The sequence below is a fragment of the Rhinolophus hipposideros genome, assembly GCF_964194185.1.
Source record: "Rhinolophus hipposideros genome assembly, chromosome: 16".
In the NCBI taxonomy this organism is placed as follows: Eukaryota; Metazoa; Chordata; class Mammalia; order Chiroptera; family Rhinolophidae; genus Rhinolophus; species Rhinolophus hipposideros.
The window spans coordinates 60713572-60732164 of NC_138062.1; the positions used below are offsets into that span (position 1 = coordinate 60713572).

At 54.5% G+C, this 18593-nt stretch overlaps 1 protein-coding gene across 11 annotated transcripts; it reads left to right on the forward strand.

Annotated features, from left to right (window-relative positions):
- Window positions 1-771: 771 nt before the first annotated feature.
- Window positions 772-18082, forward strand: PWWP3A (PWWP domain containing 3A, DNA repair factor). 11 transcript variants are annotated; one of them, XM_081075749.1, is made up of 15 exons: window positions 772-859; window positions 2091-2215; window positions 2777-2862; window positions 3943-4013; window positions 5409-6182; window positions 7104-7202; window positions 9346-9416; window positions 10782-10858; window positions 11384-11444; window positions 13210-13285; window positions 13582-13632; window positions 14058-14494; window positions 15751-15839; window positions 17235-17399; window positions 17715-18047. In XM_081075749.1, exons 2-15 carry the CDS (start codon window positions 2159-2161, stop codon window positions 17767-17769), a joined length of 2169 nt encoding a protein of 722 aa, XP_080931875.1. In that variant the 5' UTR covers window positions 772-859; window positions 2091-2158; the 3' UTR covers window positions 17770-18047. The 11 variants fall into 11 exon arrangements, with proteins under 11 accessions (XP_080931875.1, XP_080931880.1, XP_080931870.1 ...); XM_081075754.1 differs by having other exon boundaries at window positions 795-859; window positions 2040-2215; window positions 17166-17399; XM_081075744.1 differs by having other exon boundaries at window positions 795-859; window positions 2040-2215.
- Window positions 18083-18593: the final 511 nt, after the last annotated feature.

Genomic DNA, 18593 nt, shown 5'->3' on the forward strand with positions numbered 1-18593 from the left:
GTCGGCCCCCTCAGCCCCACCTGGCTCACGGTCCACCATTCGGGAAGCACACGCCTGAAGGCCGAATGCTCCCGGTGGTTTTAGGCCTCACTGGGGGTCGAGGAACACGTCCCTGCAGGTAAGAGGGACCACGGTCACGTTCCATGCCGACTTGATCTCAATCTTAAAATTCGGCATAATAGTGAACAGTGTATTAAAAAGAGAGGCAAAGCGCCCCTAGGACTGAACAGCCCGAGCACCGAGTCCACGCGGGTTCTTGCTTGCCTTGGTGATGGACAAAGGAAGGGGTTATCTGCAAACGCGCGATCCCCTTTGGTGGGTGTGCGGGGGAGCCCTGGACTCCAGGCGCTTCAGCTGAGACCCTCAGTAACTCGGAGGTTCTAGAAGGTCCTGGCAGGCTCTCGAAGATTCACTGAGGGTCCCAGCCAAGCCCCGCGGGTCTGCCTGGGGGCAGCAGGGGAAGGCGGCGGGCACTCAGGATCGGGCTCACGGGGAGCGTTGGGCCAAAGCCCCTCCCAGGCTGCAGCGGGGGAGCGGCCGAGAAGATGGACGGAGCGCCGCCGCCCGCCGCTCAGCCCAGCGCTCGCGCCGCGCGGGGTACTCAGTCCAGTTCCCGTCAGTCACTTTGTGCCCGCCCACCCTCGCCCGTCATTCAGCCTCGCGCCCGTCAGTCAGGTTGCGCCTGCCCACCCCGTGCCCATCTGTCAGTCAGCCAACCTCGCCCGCAGCCAGGCGGAAGGGGCGGGGCCATGGCGCGTTTGCACGCTCTCCATTGGTCAGCGGCGGAGGCGGAGTTCGGGGGCGCCGCGAGCCTGGCCCCGCCCCCGGCCGGAGGGAAACAGCGGAGGCGGCTGAGGAGGTGAGCGTGGCCGTGGGCGTGGGCGGCAGCGGCTGGGTGGCGCGGGTGCCACCGCTGTTGGGTCGCCGCGGTCTCTCGCCCTCCGCGCCGGGCCGGGGAACCCCGCGCTGGGGAGGCCGGGCGCCTGGTGAGCCCGCTGGACTGCTTCTCTCGGGTCCGCGGGGCCGGCAGCTAAGGCGGCCGGGCCGGGGGGAGGGGCAAACCCCGAAAAAGGCTCCTCCGGGCGTTGGCCCGTGCTGCCCCGGGAACTCGCACTCGTCCTGCGTGAGCCCCTCGTCTGTTCACTGAGCCCCTTTGCAGCCTGACCCCCCCTCCTACCCGAACCCCCCTCTTCTTCCTGAACCCCGCCTTCTGCCCGAACACTTCTGCCCAGCCCCCCCTCTGCTGCCTGAACCCTCCTTCGGCTGCCCGCTCCCCGCTTCTGCCCCCCTCCCTGCTCCGCCCGACCCTTTTGCTGTCTGAACCCTTCTTCTGCCCAGCCCCCTTCCACCCCACTCCCTCCTCGGCCCGAATTCCCTCTGCTGCCTGTTCCTCCTGTGTTCTGTCTGGACTCCCTCCTGCCCAAACCCGTCTGCTGCCTGACGCCTTTCTGCCTGACCCCCCTCTGTTGCTACCTAACCCTTCTCCTCTGTCGCCTGAACCCTCTCTTTTCTGTATGAACTCCTTTACAGCCTGAACCCCCTCTTCTGATTGAATCCCTCCTTTGCTGCCTTAATCCCCCTTCTCTGTCTGAACCCCACCTCTGCTGCGTGAACCTGCCTTTGCACAAACGGCTCCCCACCTCCTGTTTCGTGTGTGTCACAGCCCATCCAGCCTTCCCATTGATGTCACAGGCATTTGCAGCTGTTCTGTCCTTCAGGGACATGACGGCCAAAAGAGCAGTCCTTTCCCTCTGATTTTGTTTTATTTTTTTTGCTCTGTGGTCATCTGAGCTCCCCATACAGGGAGGGCTGTGAATTTTGTTTAAAATGCTTTCCAAGCTGAGGTGGGAGGCAGCCTTCAGCGCAGAGATGATTTATTCAAGGAACCTTTAAAAAATAATCTAGACACAACCTTTGGGAGAGAATTCGGCTGTTTTTATTTACGAAAAATATCCAGGTGCCTCCTTGGGTTGGGCCAGTCACCTCTTTTTGGCATCTCTGTGCAGTGTTATAATTACCCCATTATCTTTGCCCTCCAGGGTTTGTTAAAATTGCCAGTAGACGAAACCACCGTGCAAATTTTGTTGCAGGATCCATCGCGCCAGACCTTCAAGCACTTTGTGCCAAATCCTTACCACTTGCCACATGAGTCCAAATCATGATGGACGCCAAGTATGTCCTCTGCAAATGGAGAGAGCGATTATGGCCTGCAAAGGTGACAGCCTTATTGGATAATTTAGGAATTAGAAATGACTTTCAGTGACAAGTAAAATCTTCATCAGGAGAGACCTAGGAGTTGCCTCAGTGAAATAATTGAGCCTGAATAGTTGGCTGCTGTGTCTGTTGGCACTGAGTCTCATTCCACATTCAACGGCGTCTTGGTCCAGTACTTACAAGGTTACACTACCGGAAGTGCCTTTTTTCCACAGACACACAAAAAATTAAGAGCTCTAAAAGGCATGTAAGGGTGTAACCCAAGGAAATGTCTGGCAGGGAGACCTGTGATAGTAAATAATGGGAGAGTCCTGGGGAGACTTGCCAACAAAGTGATGGGAAGAATGCCGGACCGCAGGGCACAAACCCGACCTTGTCCTGTTTGCCACTGACCTTGTGCCTCAGTTTCCCTACCTGCAAAATAAGGATTAGACAATATCTCTGAAGTCCTGTGGTTGTATTCTTTAAGAATTAGATGTTGCCACTGCTTCTTACTCTGTGTCTGTGTCAACTGTTAGTTGTGTCTTAATAACAAGGATTTTTTTTTCTTTTTTAAACATAGGTTTTGGCCAGAACTGAGATGTCAACAACAACTAAGAGAAAAAAGGAATTTTTTCTGAATGTTCAAATACTCTCCGTAGACAAAAAGTTAAGTGTTGTGTTTTTTTAATACTGTTTTTTTTCCCTATGAGATTTCTTATACCACCCCCCCTCCCTATTCCCCGCACCCAAAAAAGGTGAAATCCACGCCTAAGGGCTTATTAACTGTTTAGTTATCGTAACTTTTAGTGCCCATAATATCCTTAAGAGGAAAACAACTGGTATTATTTTACATCAGTTTGGACATGGAAGAGCTACTCGAGGCATTATGTGTGATGTTCAGTACCAAATGGAATACTTGTGAATCACACAGCGGGTAAACTCTCGTCGTTGGTGTTCAGAGGGTATTTCCTTCCCACGGATTTATTTGTGTGTGTTTTTTTCAGAAACGAATGACAGGCCTGTCAGTTTTGAAATACCTGGTGTTTGAGCCTGTCCCTGTAATAAACTGTTATTTAGCACCTACAAGGCACGCCTGTGATGGGCAGTGCACTACTGTTCTCTTGATTATCTGGGAAAGAAGGACATAAGAGTATCTAGAATGAAGGTTAAAGTGCCTAAATTGTGTATGGCTGGTTTCCATGTGTCTGATGGAAGAATTCCCAATTCCACATAGAGAAGTTTTGTAAAAGCCCAGTCGGTTCCTCTGTCCCTGCCTCTCTCTTCACAGCCGCCTCCTAAACTTGCCTTGTCCCCAGCTCACACTTTCCCTGCTCCTGGAAGGTGATTGAATACTCGAATATGAAAGGAAAGCACATCCTTTTAAACACACCTGCTGGGCTGTAAACAGCTTTTAGTGGCATTATCATCTATTCTGAAAATCTAACAAAGGAGTTGAAAGTAGGATTTGCCTTATAAAAACCACAATTTGAAATCATTTTTACTCTTACATCCAGCCAACCTTTTCTGTCTTTAAAAGAAAAAGAAAAACAAAACCACACTCACCAGGGGCCTTGCTGCCTCTGACCTCAGGCACATGAATTCCTAGTTGGTTGTGACTTTTGGTTTAAGTGGAAGGTTGAGAAGGAAGAAAACGAATCTAATTCTTTTGTCATCTAAAGAAAAACACGTTTGAGAATGTCTCTGGGCCTTGGCTCCAGCGGGCAACAGTTGTTTCTGTCCCTGCAGAGTGAGGGTGAGGAGCACGAATGCCCAGACCCTGAGGAGGTCCCACATTGAGGACATCGCTTCCTTACTGGGTAAGAGCGGATTTGGGAGGAGCCATGAGGCCCTCACAAAGAAGCCACAGTTTGGGGAAACGTGGGGACTTGGCCTCCAGGTTGAAATTGACCGTGCACACCACTTACTTACTCTCTTTACAAGGGAACATGAGATCCCTGATCCCAGGGAGGGGGAGAAAACATGTGCTTTCTCAAACCTTTCTAGAATTTGCCTCCAGAACCGATCTTGTGCTTGACTCCCAGAATGGCTTGTGGAGAGGGTCTGCTTGGCCTCTAGGCTGTATGAGACCCGGAAGGGGTTTGCTTCCTTGAGGAGATTGGGAAAGACTTCCTCTTTTCCTTTAGTCCCGTAATAAGACTGCAAAACAGTTCTGTTGCTGGTCTGGTCTCTCTGCCCAGGATTTCAGAAACAGTAGATTGTGTATTTAAATTAGGAAGCTGAGCAGGGGGAGAAGGTGGCACAGTGTGGCCACCCATTGTCTGCAGGAAATGGCAGTGTCCCTCCCCCCACTTGCATTGCATAGGTGGGAGACTTGGCCTGAGCCCAACCCCCCCCAACCCCCAGGAAATGGCCATAGGACCCTGGCAGTCCCGCAATCCCAAATACAAAAACATTTTCTCTCTCCTCAAAGTGGCAGTGCTTATCCCTTCTGCAAGGTCGCTTTCCCGTGGTGTTTTTAAAATAGAGTCTCTTCCTCTGTGTTGGGAAGAATAGCTGTTTATTGTTCAAAGCAGGACCCAGCCCTGCACACCCTCACATGGAAACCAGCCCCTCCCAGTCGCCGCTGTGTTTGCTCTGGTCGATGGGACCGATTATCGGTGGGTGCCTTTACTATAACATGGGAAGTCCTGTGTTGGTGGAGGTGTTATGCCCACTGAGCTGCGAGATTGCATCCGTCACCTGGTTCCCAGGAACAGCGCCAGGTCTCTCTGGGGCCGAGTAAATGACCAGGCCCAACACCGGACCCAGGTGCTCTTTCCCGCCATCGAGGTACCCTTGCAAAGAAGTGGTCCATTGATGGCCACAAGGAGCCCTTTCAGTGGGCTCCCCTCCCCCCAATATATCACCCGTTCTGTTTCCTCGGCCTGGGCTCTCCTTGACTGTGATTGAATTGGAAGTTGTCAGGCTGGGAGAGGATTTGCCAAACATCTGAATGTGTGTTTTTGTTGGCAGGATTGCTTTGTAATCTGGAGGAATTTATCTTTGTAACCCAGTCTGGCTAGGGTCACTCAATTTGGTTTTTAAAAAATGCAGCCCCACAGCCAGCTGTGCTTTTGTAGTCCTGTCCCCTTTTGGGAACACAGAGGGAGAGGTGTCAGTCCTCCCATCAGGCAGAAAACGGCAGAGTCGAGCACGGCGATGGCGGTGCCTGGGCATCTGGGCGTCACCAGGCTTTGTCTCCCGCCCTTCAGCCTCACAGAACAAGGCTGCTGCCGAACCCGTGGAGGAGCTGACCTACAGACGGTCGCTTCGAGTGGCTCTGGATGTTCTGAACGAGAGATCCTGTTTGCTGCAAGAAAGCTGCTCAAGGGAGGAAGGGACTGCAGCAGAGAAGCACACGGGACCGGCCGCCTCGCTTTGTGACCCCAGCTCTTCATCTTCTGTCCATGAAGGAGTGTTGGGCAGTTCCGGACCTGAGAGGAGGGAACGCATGCACCTGAGGCCGGCAGGCTCTCCAACTTGTGAAAAGGACCCCAAGTGCCAAGTGGACCACACGAAGGGGCTCGGGGAACGCGAAAGCCCACTTGCCCTGGTGGTCTCAGCTGGAGGTGGTTCTCGGGACAGGAGTGGATCAAGGCTACACCTTGAAAATCGGACGACCCCAAATAAAAGGGGAAGAAGCTCTGCACAGGAGCCCGGCAGGTGTCAGGATGGCCCTTCAGTTTCAGAGGGACATCAGGAAAGAGAGAACGAGGAAGAGGCGGGCGGCCGGGCAGCCCTGAGCTCACCTGCCCAAGTTAGGGAGCATGGTCTGTGGGCCAAGGGGCGCTTCCCGGCTTTGCCATGCCCCACTCTGCACCCAGTTTGCCCGGATGCGCGAGGCTCGCCTGCCAAGCAGCTGTGCCGTTATGGCGACCAGAGGTCAGAGCCGCAGGACTGCATGACTCTGCGCAGTGCCACCAGGCTCGGCCCGCCTGCCCCCCACACACCTGCCGACAACAGGAGGCTTCAGGCCCTGGAAGGAGGTAAGGCCTGCCCGGCGCTAGGCCATTGCGGTGCTCTGGTCCTCCCGCCAGGCAGCATGTGTTCATACCCGGATCTTAGCCAGATGGGTACCGGGAGGGACCCAGAGCAGCATCCCCAGCTCCTTTGTATCGGTGTCTCCCTCTGGGCTGCAGCACCTCCTGCTGCTCCACGTGTGCAGGGGAGGGAGGGCATGGAGCCCTGTGGGGGACACATGCTTCTGCCTGAGGATTAACTCCTAGCCTGCATGCTACGGAGCAAGCAGGCAGACGCTCGATGGGGAACTCAACTGCGAGGCGTCTCAGAGGAATTCCTGTGTACAGACGTTTCTGCGCCTGTGGCCATGCACTGAGATTTCGTTCTGTTTTCACTTCATAGCATCCCACTGACTTTTAAGCCACTAACTGGGAAACACTGATTTCCGCACAGCGGGGTGTCGAGGTCTACTCACCACCCACCTGCTGCCAAGGGTTCTGTCGCCCTTGATTCTTACACTTCCTGCATGGGTGTGCGCTTCCTGCTCGCCGGCAGGCGGCACCCCTGTGTACTGAAGGGAGTGGCCACACGCCTGCCTTGTCCCGTTATACCCCTGCCCCTGCACGTCCACTGTGCGCTTCCCATCAGGGAGGAGTGAGCCCCACAACAGGGGCCCCCCAGAACCCCCTTAACTTCTCATGATTTCAGTCACTTCCTCTGCCTGCCTGCCAGCTACGGCCTGGAGGGTGTCCCCCTGGCTCTGTCTTGTTTAGTTGTCCTGTAAATGTTTTCTAACGGGAGAGCACCTCGCTTGAATTGGGCAGAGTGCAAGGCTGTGTGACACGGGTCCGCTGTCTTCTACTTGATGGTCATGTATCACGAAATGTTCTTCTTGGCGTGAGTCGCCAGGCTGATGATCATGAAAGCTAACCTGACATTGTCGGCAGAGCGTCCATCTTATGAAGAGTCAGCGGAGCTTGACCCGGCTAATTCCATTCTGGAGGAGGAGGAGGAGGAGGAGCCCCCGAGAATCCTTTTATTTCGCGGTAAGGCCAGGAATGACCGGCCTGCTCTCGGTCCACTGGGCGCAGCCCTCATACCTTTGTCCGAGCTCTCTTTTCCTTTCTTCTACTGACCTGAGTGAGACCTTGGAAATGCTGAGGTTTCTGTCCCCTGCCTTAAACATAGCCACACAGAGGGAGGAGGGACTCCCTGTCTGCATGCGGCTTCCTTCCCTTGTTCTGTGTCCCTTCCTAGGAACAAAGGGGGGACAGCCACATACACAGGTGGGCTCCCCCACCACCTTTGGCATGTGGCCTGGCACCCCTCACAGGCCTCTGGGGAGGCCGGCTTGTGTCTCAGGAGCCTCCGCCCTTCCCCATGTCTACCTGCAGCAGGCAGACTGCCGTGGACGGCGTCACAGCCAAGAACCCCGATTCACAAGCCCTGGGTCCGCTGGCTTCATCAACTGAGTGATCAGGAACAGTCGCCTCCTTAGATTTGCTACTTATCTCCACAGAACCGAATCCATTGTTTTAAAGCTTTTGCTTTGGAAAGAATTACAGATTGACAGGATGTTGCAGAAATAGCACAGGGAGGTGTAGGGACCCCCCAGCATCCCGATGGCGACATCCTGCCAGACCAGGAAGCTGATGTGGGTGCAGCCCTGAGGCTGCCCCGTGTCTTACCACCTGCACACCCTGGGCGCATGGTTTTTCCCCCAAAACACTGCTGGCTGCTTTTTGTTCACTGTGTTGCTGACTTAAGTTTGCATTGTACTATTTTTATTTTTTCTTTTTGGGTTTCTTTTTTCCCTCTTCCTTTTTTTTGACAATAGCTACCAGTCTTTTTTTTCCTTTTTTTTTTTAAAGGAGGGTACAGTTCACAGTACCTCATGTGGGAATCGAACCGGCAACCTTGATGCTATTAGCACCACACTCTAACCAACTGAGCTAACCGGTTACCTTTGCATCATCCTATTTTTAACGTAACAATAAGTCAGACATTTTTCACGTTTTCACTTTTCTTAGTGGCGACTGGACAGCATGTAGTAAGTGTGGCAGGGATCCCTTACTAAGGCTCCCCACCATCGGGGTCTAGACCATCCGTGGCTGTGGGGCCACAGTGCATATACCATGTGCTTTTGGGAAATAGCCCTGTAGCATCAGCTCCCGGAACAGGGCTTCCTGAGCCACAGAGAAGGGACACTGCCTTTTTCCAAAGGAGCATTTCGGTCCCCACCGCCACCAGCTAGCGGTCAGGTCCCTCAGCCCCCAAAACGTGGATGTTTGCTTTTTCTCTTGCTTTGTGCTTCCTTTTGGTTTGGTTTGGTTTCCCCATCAGCCCAATCTGTCTGGGTATTTACCCACTGGCCCTGAATTGGCTTTCTGCACCCATGACCCATTGTCCTCTGAGAAAGGAGGCTCCTCACAGGGCAGCCGCTCTTCACGGGTCTGCGGGAGGCCTTCCGTTTGCCTCCTTCCTGCCTCGCCCATAGACATTTCCTTGTTGGGTCGTGGGCCAGCGCGCTACCCTTTTCCCACAGTAGTAGAAGGCTCTGCACCAAACACTAGCCTCTCCTCGCTGATATTTTGTTACCTGATGTTTTTAGCATTGAAATTATTTCTTTATTCTGGAGTTTTTTTGGTGGGAAATAGTTCATTTTGTTCAGAGATAATTTTGTAGCTCTCTGATGATGATTTAAGTAATTCTGCCTCTCTCTGTGTAAAAGCCCCCAGTTCCTCAGTCAGGCCATCGTCTCAGGAACTGAGTGCCCACGCAGGTCTTCATTGTGTGTCACTGGCTCCTTTCTTATTTTGTTCCACGCTCTTTTTGGAAGACGTTTTATTTTGGAGTAGTTTGGGATTTGCAGAGAAGTTGCAAAGGTGGTACAGCGTACCCTCCTGTCAGCTTCCCCTCGTGTCACTGACTGCATGACCGCAGCACATTGTCGTTCTAGGAAAGCAGCATCGTACCGTGCTCTTAACCACTGAGCGTGGTCACAGTCCTTAGACTCCAGCGACGGGCGTTCGAGACCTGCCTTTCCAGTCCTAGTGACCTTTCCAGTGGGTCGTGTTAGTGTCGGGTTTAAATGTCATTGCAGTAACTGTGTCTTCTCAAGCCATTGCATTTGTGGCTTGACATGGATCTGACGTGTCTGTTCTTTCTGTTTTTTCTTTTCAATTCTAGAACCACGTTCGTTTGAAGTAGGAATGTTAGTCTGGCTTAAATACCAAAAATACCCCTTCTGGCCGGCAGTGGTAAGAACAGCACTCCGTCTCACTCCTGTCGTCCTCTGTTCTCCACGGTGGGACCTGGGCAAATGTGTTCACTCTTTCATTATTACTGAGGAAAATGACGGGACTATAAATAGGGTTTCTGGAGACACAACCTAAATAAAGGGGGTTTAGTCATGTGGCACCAGTGAGGATGAGGTTCACAGGTCAAATTTTTATCAAGCAGGCTTAGAAAAACCTGCCTGAAAAAAAGCCTGCAATTTGTTCATTTTAGATAGCGTGCGTTTCAGACTTTCTGGGAGTGTTTTAATGTTTTAGATTTGAGATATGGAGCCGTTGTGCATATAAAAAAAGGCATTTGAGCTCCTGCCCAGCACCCCAGTGTGGTGGATGAGCTCAAATGTAGCCAAGTGGCTGACTTTGCTTTCTCTCTACACCCGGACGCTGCAAACGGTCAAGCACTGTCCCAGCTCCTCTCTCTCCTTACCTTCCCCCTTCACCCTCTTCTGGCAGAGATAGAATTCCATGACCAGCTGTCGTTCTTTCAGTAGGAGATAACGGCGTTTAACTTGTAAGGGTATTGGCAATAGCCAAGGGCAGCTCGTCGTCTCACTGAGTCTGGCTGCCGTCAGCAGGGCCTCTCTGCACGGACAGCACGGCTATGGGAGGGCAGATCCAGAACCCACATTCTTCCTTGGGGGTAGAATGTATATCTTAAACACATGTCTGGTGAGCAGGCATCTCAGTACAGCCCCCGGCACGGTCCTGGGGGCCCTCTCCTCCCTCTAGCACCCCCTCCCAACAGGTGCCATGTCCCGTCTGCATGGGCACCCTTTTCCCAGCCCTTACAGCCCTTCCCTTGTTTCTACCAGTTCCCTGGGGGGTCCTGCTTGTTAACGGGTCACCAGTGTGACTGATGCCGGGGCGTGAGCAACTGTTGCCCCCTTGCTAGTGACCCCTCGATGTGCGGCCTGGGAGGTGCCGTGCAAAGGCTCGTTGGCTGCCTTCATAGGCCATGGCCAAGGGCTGGAGCCGGGCCTGCCTCCTGCCTGTGTGCCCTCGGCTGGTCCAGAACCTGCCCTGTTCGGCCATGGGGCAGTCAGTTACGACGATAGCATACAGGTGTCTGGCAGGTGGCAGTAGGTGTGGTTCCTTTCATTTTAAAATGTAAGAAAACCCTGCCTGGTCCTGCTCAGTTATGAAACTACTCAGAGCCACGTGCGCAGCAAAACTTGGGCAGTTCCTGAGCGTGTTACTGTGTGGGCTATGCCCCGGCCCCACAGCTGTCACATGTGTCAGTCGGTCATCCTTTCACTCAACCTGAAAGTATTTAAAACCCACGGCTGCCCCTGGATTCTTGACGCTTTGTTTTCTTGGCTTTGCCCACAGGTCAAGAGTGTCAGGCGGAGAGACAAGAAAGCCAGCGTGCTTTTCATCGAAGGACACATGAACCCCAAAGGGAGAGGGTGAGCCATCGTCCTTGGCTCTTTCCAGATGGCCTGGGGTGTGAGCAGGGAGCAGCGTCCAGGGCCCGCTAGGTGATCCGGCCCCGGAAGGCAGCCACGCAGAGACTGTTGAGAGCAGGCGGTCATACAGCCCAGTTTTCCAACCCAGCCCGATGCTCCTTGGACCCCTCTCCCCACAAACCAGCAGAGCTGCTTCCTCTCCTGCAGGTCCATCAGCGTGCCCTGCGTCAGTCTGAGGTTTGCTCTGTGGGTAGGTGCCCAGCCTTCCACACTTGCCCTCTGTCGTGGGGTAAGAATGTGCACAATGCGTTCCCCACTCCCCGTGTGCTTTTGCAGACAGTGTGTCAATTCGTCGCCAAGGTGACCGTGTGGAACTGGTCTTCCCTGACCCTCTGGCCCTTGGTGGCCAGCGGTGTGGAGACCGGGCCCCAGGACCGCCTGCCCTGCACTAGCTTAGAGGAAAGGACGTCTTTCAGGTCAGGCGGTGACGTGTGTCCGTGCTAACCTGCGCCTCCCCTCCCGTAGCATCACGGTGCCTCTTAGAAGACTGAAGCACTTTGACTGCAAGGACAAGCAGGCGCTTCTGGTAGGTGGCTTCTAAGCTGCTTCTCTGCGTGGCTCACTGGTGACTGGTCATGGGGTCGTCTGTGTAGCCCTCGAAAGCACGGCTTATGTGACAATCGTGGGGAGCAGCATCTGCTGGCCGGCTTTGGCTTCTGCTCTCGGGGTTCCCTTCATGGGAGTCGTCCCTGTTGTCCAGGGGAGGAAATTGAGGTGGTGGCATGAGCTGGGGGCTGAGGTGGTGGAGAGCTCGGGCAGGAGGCCCGCTCCTTCCGGCTCCTTCCCAAGGCCACCCTCAGGGACGGGGCGCGGGGCCCCTTGGAGTGGGGACCCCGTCGCTCCAGAGCCTGAGCACAGTAGGCCTCAGGTGTGTGCAGTGTCCCTGAGTGCGGGCGTGAGTCAGGGCAAGGGCGCTCCTCCGAGGACTTGCTCTGATTCTAGTGGCCGTGTCCCCATTGTTGTAGGACCAGTGCTATGTCACCTGTGGGTCTGTAAGCCACCATGCGCAGGCCCGTTCAAAGTGCTGTCTGCTCAGCCTGGAACCCTGCTTCTGTTGTCCCAGCTTTCAGGAAAACAAACCGAACTGGGCGTGGCCGGGGGTGCCTGCCTTCCCCGCCCCTGCAGGTCACGGGGTCGGAGGTCCCAGGTGGGGAGCAGTCTGTGTCTGAGCCATGTCCTCCGGGGTGCTGGGCTCCAAGGAGTTTGCTGCCCATCTGTGCTGTTCCCGGAGGATGGCTGGCCTCGGACTCTAGTGCGCTGCGCGTTTGGAAGGTCGGCGCCCACAGAGCCCCCAGCCCATCCTTGTATGTCACCACGAGAGCCTCGCTTCTGTCTTGTTTGCTCAAGTTGGTTCATCGTGATGTCTAACCCACAACCAGTGCTGGGCGCTTGTCCCGTCGGTGCTCCTCAGTGTGGCCCGGTTCCCGTCCTGCAGCCTTCCACACTCCCTGCACGTGGGTCCCCGCGCACGTTTCAGGCGGGAGCCGCCGACCCCTCTCAGTGCTGGGTGCTTCAGGCCTTGACAGCTTTCCCACTGGTGACCCAGAGGACCTTGGAGATCCGTGTGCCTTAAACCCTCCACAGCGGGTTGTATCACAGAAGCCTGGAGGATGTCCGCGGCCGTCCTCCTGTCCCCAGTCTACCTGTGATGTGCGTATGCAGGGGATGCGAGGGGCAGTGAGCTGCACCTCCGCAGGGCGACCATGTTGCTTGTTCTGGGCTGTCGGTGGATCGACTCTCACGTCCTCCATTGGCCTTTGTGTGACGGTCACGGCTCTGTGGCATCTGTAGGGCCCTGTGTGTCTCCTTCCTTGCAGAGTAGAATGGCTTGCCATCCCAGGTGTCAGCGAGGCTTACCCCCCCAGCCCACCCCCCAGCTGCCTCCTCGGTTCGCGTCCCTCACCTGTCACAAGCGGCAACCACGGGGTCGGCCAGCTCAGGTGGCAGTAATGTGGGATGTGTCGTGCCTGTGGGCGTTTCCCAGGAGCTCTCAGGGAAGCTGTCCTCAGTTTGTTGGTGTCTGGTGTCTTTCCTTCCAGGCTGACACTGTTCTTCTAAGAGCTAGACACGGAGGTAGCTTTCGGAAGGGTTTGTTTTGCATGACTTTAAAGTTTCCCTCCACCCCCACAGTCACGGAGTCTGTACCTCCCCTCCCCTTTGAGTCCGCAGGTTCTGAGCGGCCTGGCCCCTGACCAGGGCCTCCATGGGCGTCTGCCAGGGTCCCTGCTGGATGAGGACGGGGAGGGGCCCCTGCAGCCTCCTGCTGACGCCCACCGTCTGTCTCATTGCAGAACGAGGCTAAGGAGGACTTCAGCCAGGCCATCGGCTGGTGTGTGTCCCTCATCACCGACTATCGGGTCCGGCTTGGTACGTGGGGCCTCCACAGCCTGGGACAAAGGGAGTGGGAGCCAACAGCAGCACAGGGCCTCTTCTGTATGTCAAGGGCCAAGCTTGGCCTGTCCCCCTGACGGTCAAGTCCCCAGTACAGGCTGGTGGTGGCGGGATGCTAGGTGTGGACAGAGGATGGGGTCCCTTGACTCAAGAGCCAGTCCTTGTGCGCCCCTAGTCGGGCTTTGGGGACCCCGTGCTGCGCCAGCCTACCCCCTGGATGGGGTGGGCTCAGGACGTGTCCCTCGCCTGACGTGCCCCTGTGTCGTCTGCAGGCTGCGGTTCCTTCTCCGGCTCCTTTCTGGAATACTATGCCGCTGATATAAGTGAGTCCATGGCATTTTCGTCCTTTCACATTAGCAGCTGTTGCTGCCCAAGGCCCTGGGGATGTCGGGGCTGTTGCCCTCTTCCTGCTGTGGGGTCTGGACAGCGAGTCCACAGCCACCACCACCATATTGGTGCCAGCGCGATGACGCCCGAATGTTACCGTACAAACAGCACTTCTCTCTGCTCTCCTGTGTCAGTGTTTCAGGCAGTAATCGCTACACGTTGTCCCATTCCTCCCATCCTCAGAGGGGAGGTGAACGAGCTAGTGCTGCTCCTGGGGGGGGTGGCTCTGTTCGTTTAGATTAAACTTGGCTGCAGGGCAAAGCTGGGCCAGATGAGGGGTCCTGCCCACCACAGCCCAGGACGCAGTGAAGGGGCCCCACCTGGCTGGCTGGCAGTCCCACAGCACGTGCCTCCTTTGCAGGTTACCCCGTCCGCAAGTCCATCCAGCAGGATGTCTTGGGGACCCGGTTCCCTGAGCTCTGCCAGGAGGACCCCGAGGAGCCTGCGGCCAGGAGTCCTTGGGGCAGGAGGCAGTCCTGCAAGAAAGTCCTGCCCGACCGGTCACGGGCTGCCCGGGACCGGGCCAACCAGAAGCTGGTAGAGTACATCGTGAAGGCACGGGGCGCCGAGAGCCACCTGCGGGCCATCTTAAAGAACAAGAAGCCGTCGCGGTGGCTGAAGACGTTTCTGAACTCTGGCCAGTATGTGACGTGCGTAGAGACGTACTTGGAGGACGAGGAGCAGCTGGACCTGGTGGTGAAGTACCTGCAGCGTGTCTACCAGGAGACGGGCAGCCGGGTGCTGACGCGGGCCAGTGGCGACAGGGTCCGCTTCATCCTGGATGTGCTCCTGCCTGAAGTGAGTGGCCGGCAGGGCATTCTGCGCGTGAGGGGCTGGGGCTCTGGGCATGGGGCCGGGGACGGTTTGGTGCTGCGATGTCACCCTTCTACAATCTGCCGGGAGGCCCTGGCAGCATGGAGCCCAGTGCCACCCAACCACCCCGTGGGCAGTGGTACAGGGCAGGCTGTCCTAGCGTTGTCGCCGGCACTGAAGGAATGAGCTGCATGCTTCCTGCATGTGTGCAGGTAGTGACTGCTCAGGAAAAGGGAGTTTTGTCTTTCCTTTGTGCATGCTCACTGGGCTGGGCTGGGCGCAGCAGATGTGGCTGCTGGGTTATGGTCAAGTTCAGAGGGCTCTGTGGGCGCAGATGAGACATCAAATATGTACAAAAGTAAAATTGCGTCGGGAGCCCTTATTGCTCATGAGCAGTGGAATAGTTATCTCCTTCCATATGCGCCTGCAGTCCCCCCCCCCCAACTAGTATTTTGGAGGGAAAAAAACATTTTTTATTCATAAATACTTCCTTGTGTATCTCTAAAACGGCAATTCTTGGGGGCGGTCAGTTAGCTCAGTCGGTTAGAGTGCAGTGCTCTTAACTACAAGGTTGCCGGTTCGATCCCCACATAGGCCCCTGTGAGCTGCATTCTCCACAACTAGATTGAGACAACTATGTGACTTGGAGCTGGTGGGTCCTGGAAGGACACACTTAAATAAATAAAAGTTAAAATAAATAAAACGGCAATTCTGTCTCCTTGGGACATCTGTGGCTGTCACGCTCACACTGGGGTTGCTCCTGGCACCAGTTTGTAGGGCCAGAGATGCCACTCCACCTCCCCCCCTCCCCCAGTGCCCAGGCTGCCCCACAGAGAACGACCCGGCCTCAGTGTCTTTTGGTGTAACCACAATACTATTAATTCACCTGAGAAAGTAGGCAAGAATTCCTTAACATCAGACATCAATTACATATTCAAATCACCATCGTACCATTTTTATTTATAGTAAACTTACAGTTTTTTAAAATGTACTTGTTGGTTTGGGGACTGCCTTTCATTCTCTGCTTTTAGTGATGGGAGCACTCGTTTGTAGTCAGAAGGGGATGTTACTGATTTAACTCAAAAACCCCGTGACAGCAGAGGGCTTGAGTTTGTAGGCATCTTTTGAGCTGGAAATGGGGATGCGTGTGGAGGCTGGCACGTGCTTGACTGCCCCATGTGGACCACGTAGAGCTCAGCGCCGTGCAGGCCTGGCCCTGGCTGACGGTCCCCCTCTTATAGGCCATCATCTGTGCGATCTCGGCGGTGGACGCAGTGGATTATAAGACAGCTGAGGAGAAGTACATCAAAGGACCTTCGCTCAGCTACCGGTAGGCGCTCAGAGCCCTGTTCCCAACCATTTTGCAGCGTGTTTTCCTGAAAATAAGACCTAGCAGGACCATCAGCTCTAATGAGTCTTTTGGAGCAAAAATTAATGTAAGACCGGGTATTATATCTGGTCTTACAGTAAACTAACGCTACGTATTATATTATTACATGTTATATATTATATTATTATATATTATATTCCTAGTCTTATAGACAGGGTCTTATATTAATTTTTGCTCCAAAAGACGCATTAGAGCTGATGGTCCGGCTAGGTCTTATTTTCGGGGAAATGCTATCTCCAAGACTTGTATTTCTGCGCCTGTGGGGAGCTGTGACCGAGGCTCTTGTTCCCGATGTGTTGGGCCAGGTGCTCGCTTGGTAAATGAATCGTGTAAACTTGAGAATATACGTTAGCACTTGGCTGAGGAAGCCACGGTGGATGCTCCTGTTCTCTGATGAGTTTGGGCCGTGGGCCCAAGTTCCCAAGCTGGCTGGAGTGGGCAGAGCTGGTGCTGAATCCAGGCCGCAGAGCAGCCTGCACGAGTGGCCAGGCTGATGGCTAGACGCATATGCGGCCTCTGCACCTGACATCCTCTTGGGGGGCTGCCGTGTGCCCAGGCCCTCTTGCTCCAGTGCCGTGGCTGTCGGACGAGGACAGGCTGATGAAGCCGCAGCAGTCGGCCCGGTGGGTCCTAGCTGGTCAGAAAGTGCTCTGATCAAGACGTTTCTCACATCAGTGTGGTTGGCTGCCCCTGGATTTCTGGCCCCAGCGCCCCTAATCCCGCTCTGGGCATGCTGCCAGGCCTTGCTGGGAACAGGCGGGGTGCGTGCCAGTGACAGGCTGCAGACCCAACTAGAGCACCGGCCAGGGACTCTGTCCAGGGCCGACTGGGCATTGTCACTGACACTGCCTCCTTCCCGGGCAGAGCCTGGCATGTGCCTGGGTGGCAGGCGTGCTGCACAGCTGCCCACAGCAGGGTCATGTTGGCTCTGTGCAGCTGGATTGAGAGGACAGGAAAGGCCTTGGGAAACAGAAAAACTTGCGTCAGGCTGGGCACCCTCAATGCGTGAATCAAGGTGGGGGCAACCTCCTGCCCGTGACCGTCTCTGTCACCACACTCTTCCTTCCACTGGCTCGCCAACACCAAGAGCAGTAAGACTTCTTTGCAGCCTCTTCCTGCCACGAACGTGGCCAGCGCCACTGGAAGTGAGGCTCACCAGCTGATGTGTGTGCATTAGCCTGAGTGCGCCAGCCCCGCACAACTCCTTTGGGGTTGTGGTCAGGACCCGATTAATGAGCGGTAGCCATTTCTCTCCTTTGGCCCCAGTTAGTTTTCAGCCGTCTGGTTGGTCTGTCACGTGAGCTGTACACCCTGGTGTCCCTTTCGTCTTGTAAGTTACGTCTCAGAGGCCATGTGCAGACCCGACTTCACTGGACCTCCACACCGCCCAGCTGCCCCGCATTTCTTGTTTGAACTGATGTGCCTGCACTCCCTCACAGAGGGCCCGCTGCTGAATCCATGTTCCTGTTTCCTTCTGTCCAGAGAGTGGTGGCCAGCTAAGTAATTGTCAATCCGCTTTTCCTTAACAAGAACTCGCTTAATGAGGACAGTTTGGTATTTCATACTTGAAAAATTTATTTTTATTTAGTTGTGGTAAAATACACATAACATAAACTTACCATCCTGACCATTTTAACCTCACAGCGCAGTGGCATAAAGCACAGTCGCTGTCGTGCAGGCATATCCCCACCATCCACCTCCAGAACTTTCCATCTTCCCAAACGTACACTGTCCCCATCAAACACTCCTCTGCTTCATGCTCTTTAAAACACGATTAATTATTAAAATGAAGTTGTCATCTTTTGTTTTCTGAAGGGAAAAAGCAATATTTGATAACCAGCTCCTAGAAGAAAGGAACCAGCGATACTGACGTGGGAATGGCGGTCACATGTAGTGACATCCGCCAACAGGCCCGTTCTGTCGCACTGAAGATGGGACTTGCGATGTGTGTGTGTCGGATCTGCCTGTGGCTTCTCTTTTTCCTGGCTTTTTTGGGAAGGTACAGTTGATGAAAGGTTTTTAAAAGGACAAGAGTGATTTATTTTACTGCTATCATTACCTGTGACTGGACTGAATAGTTTAATATAAGGTACACATTTGTCTTTTTATGTTAAATAGTATTGTATCCGATATTAAACAGGAGTTTTGAAAAAGATCTGGTGGGAATGTATTGCTCCAAAGGTATTGGCATATTTTTCTAGTTTTCTCCTCTGCGTGATTTCCTCTCCCAATGCTTCCAGAGTCCGCTGTGTCTCGTCGTGTGTTTCCAAGGAAAACCAGTGTTTGTAAGGCGGGACCGAAGACCACCTGCTCTCTTGTGTTCAGCATTTGCTGTGTTGCTCGTGTACCACAGCAGATGGATGGAGACCTTTCTGCCCAGTCTCGTGCGGGGAGTGAGTCTCCGCTCCAGCTGAATGCCACGGCACCCTGTCCTCTTTGGGTTTCCATGCAGCTGTCCCAGGGTTGAGTGTTGTGGTCTCGGTAATGGGCACGGGTAGCTGTGATGATCCATGTGGCCGCTGCTTCCACACGGGGACCAGCTAAGGTTACTGTGTGCACAGCCTGGGCTCACTCCCCTGGCCCTTGATCTGGAAGCCACGGAAGCAGGCTTGCATTCCTACCCGAAACATGAGACATGTCCCAGGGCCCCAAAGGCCCCTGGCTAGGGGCCCCAGCTCTGTGTAGGCCCGTGCC

Excerpts from the sequence above, each read along its gene's own strand:
- PWWP3A (XM_081075749.1), top strand. The coding sequence starts at position 2,159 with ATGATGGACGCCAAGTATGTCCTCTGCAAATGGAGAGAGCGATTATGG. Across the intron at positions 2,216-2,776 it reads AGCGATTATGGCCTGCAAAG|GTTTTGGCCAGAACTGAGAT; the intron begins GTGACAGCCTTA and ends TTTTAAACATAG. Across the intron at positions 2,863-3,942 it reads ATACTCTCCGTAGACAAAAA|AGTGAGGGTGAGGAGCACGA; the intron begins GTTAAGTGTTGT and ends CTGTCCCTGCAG.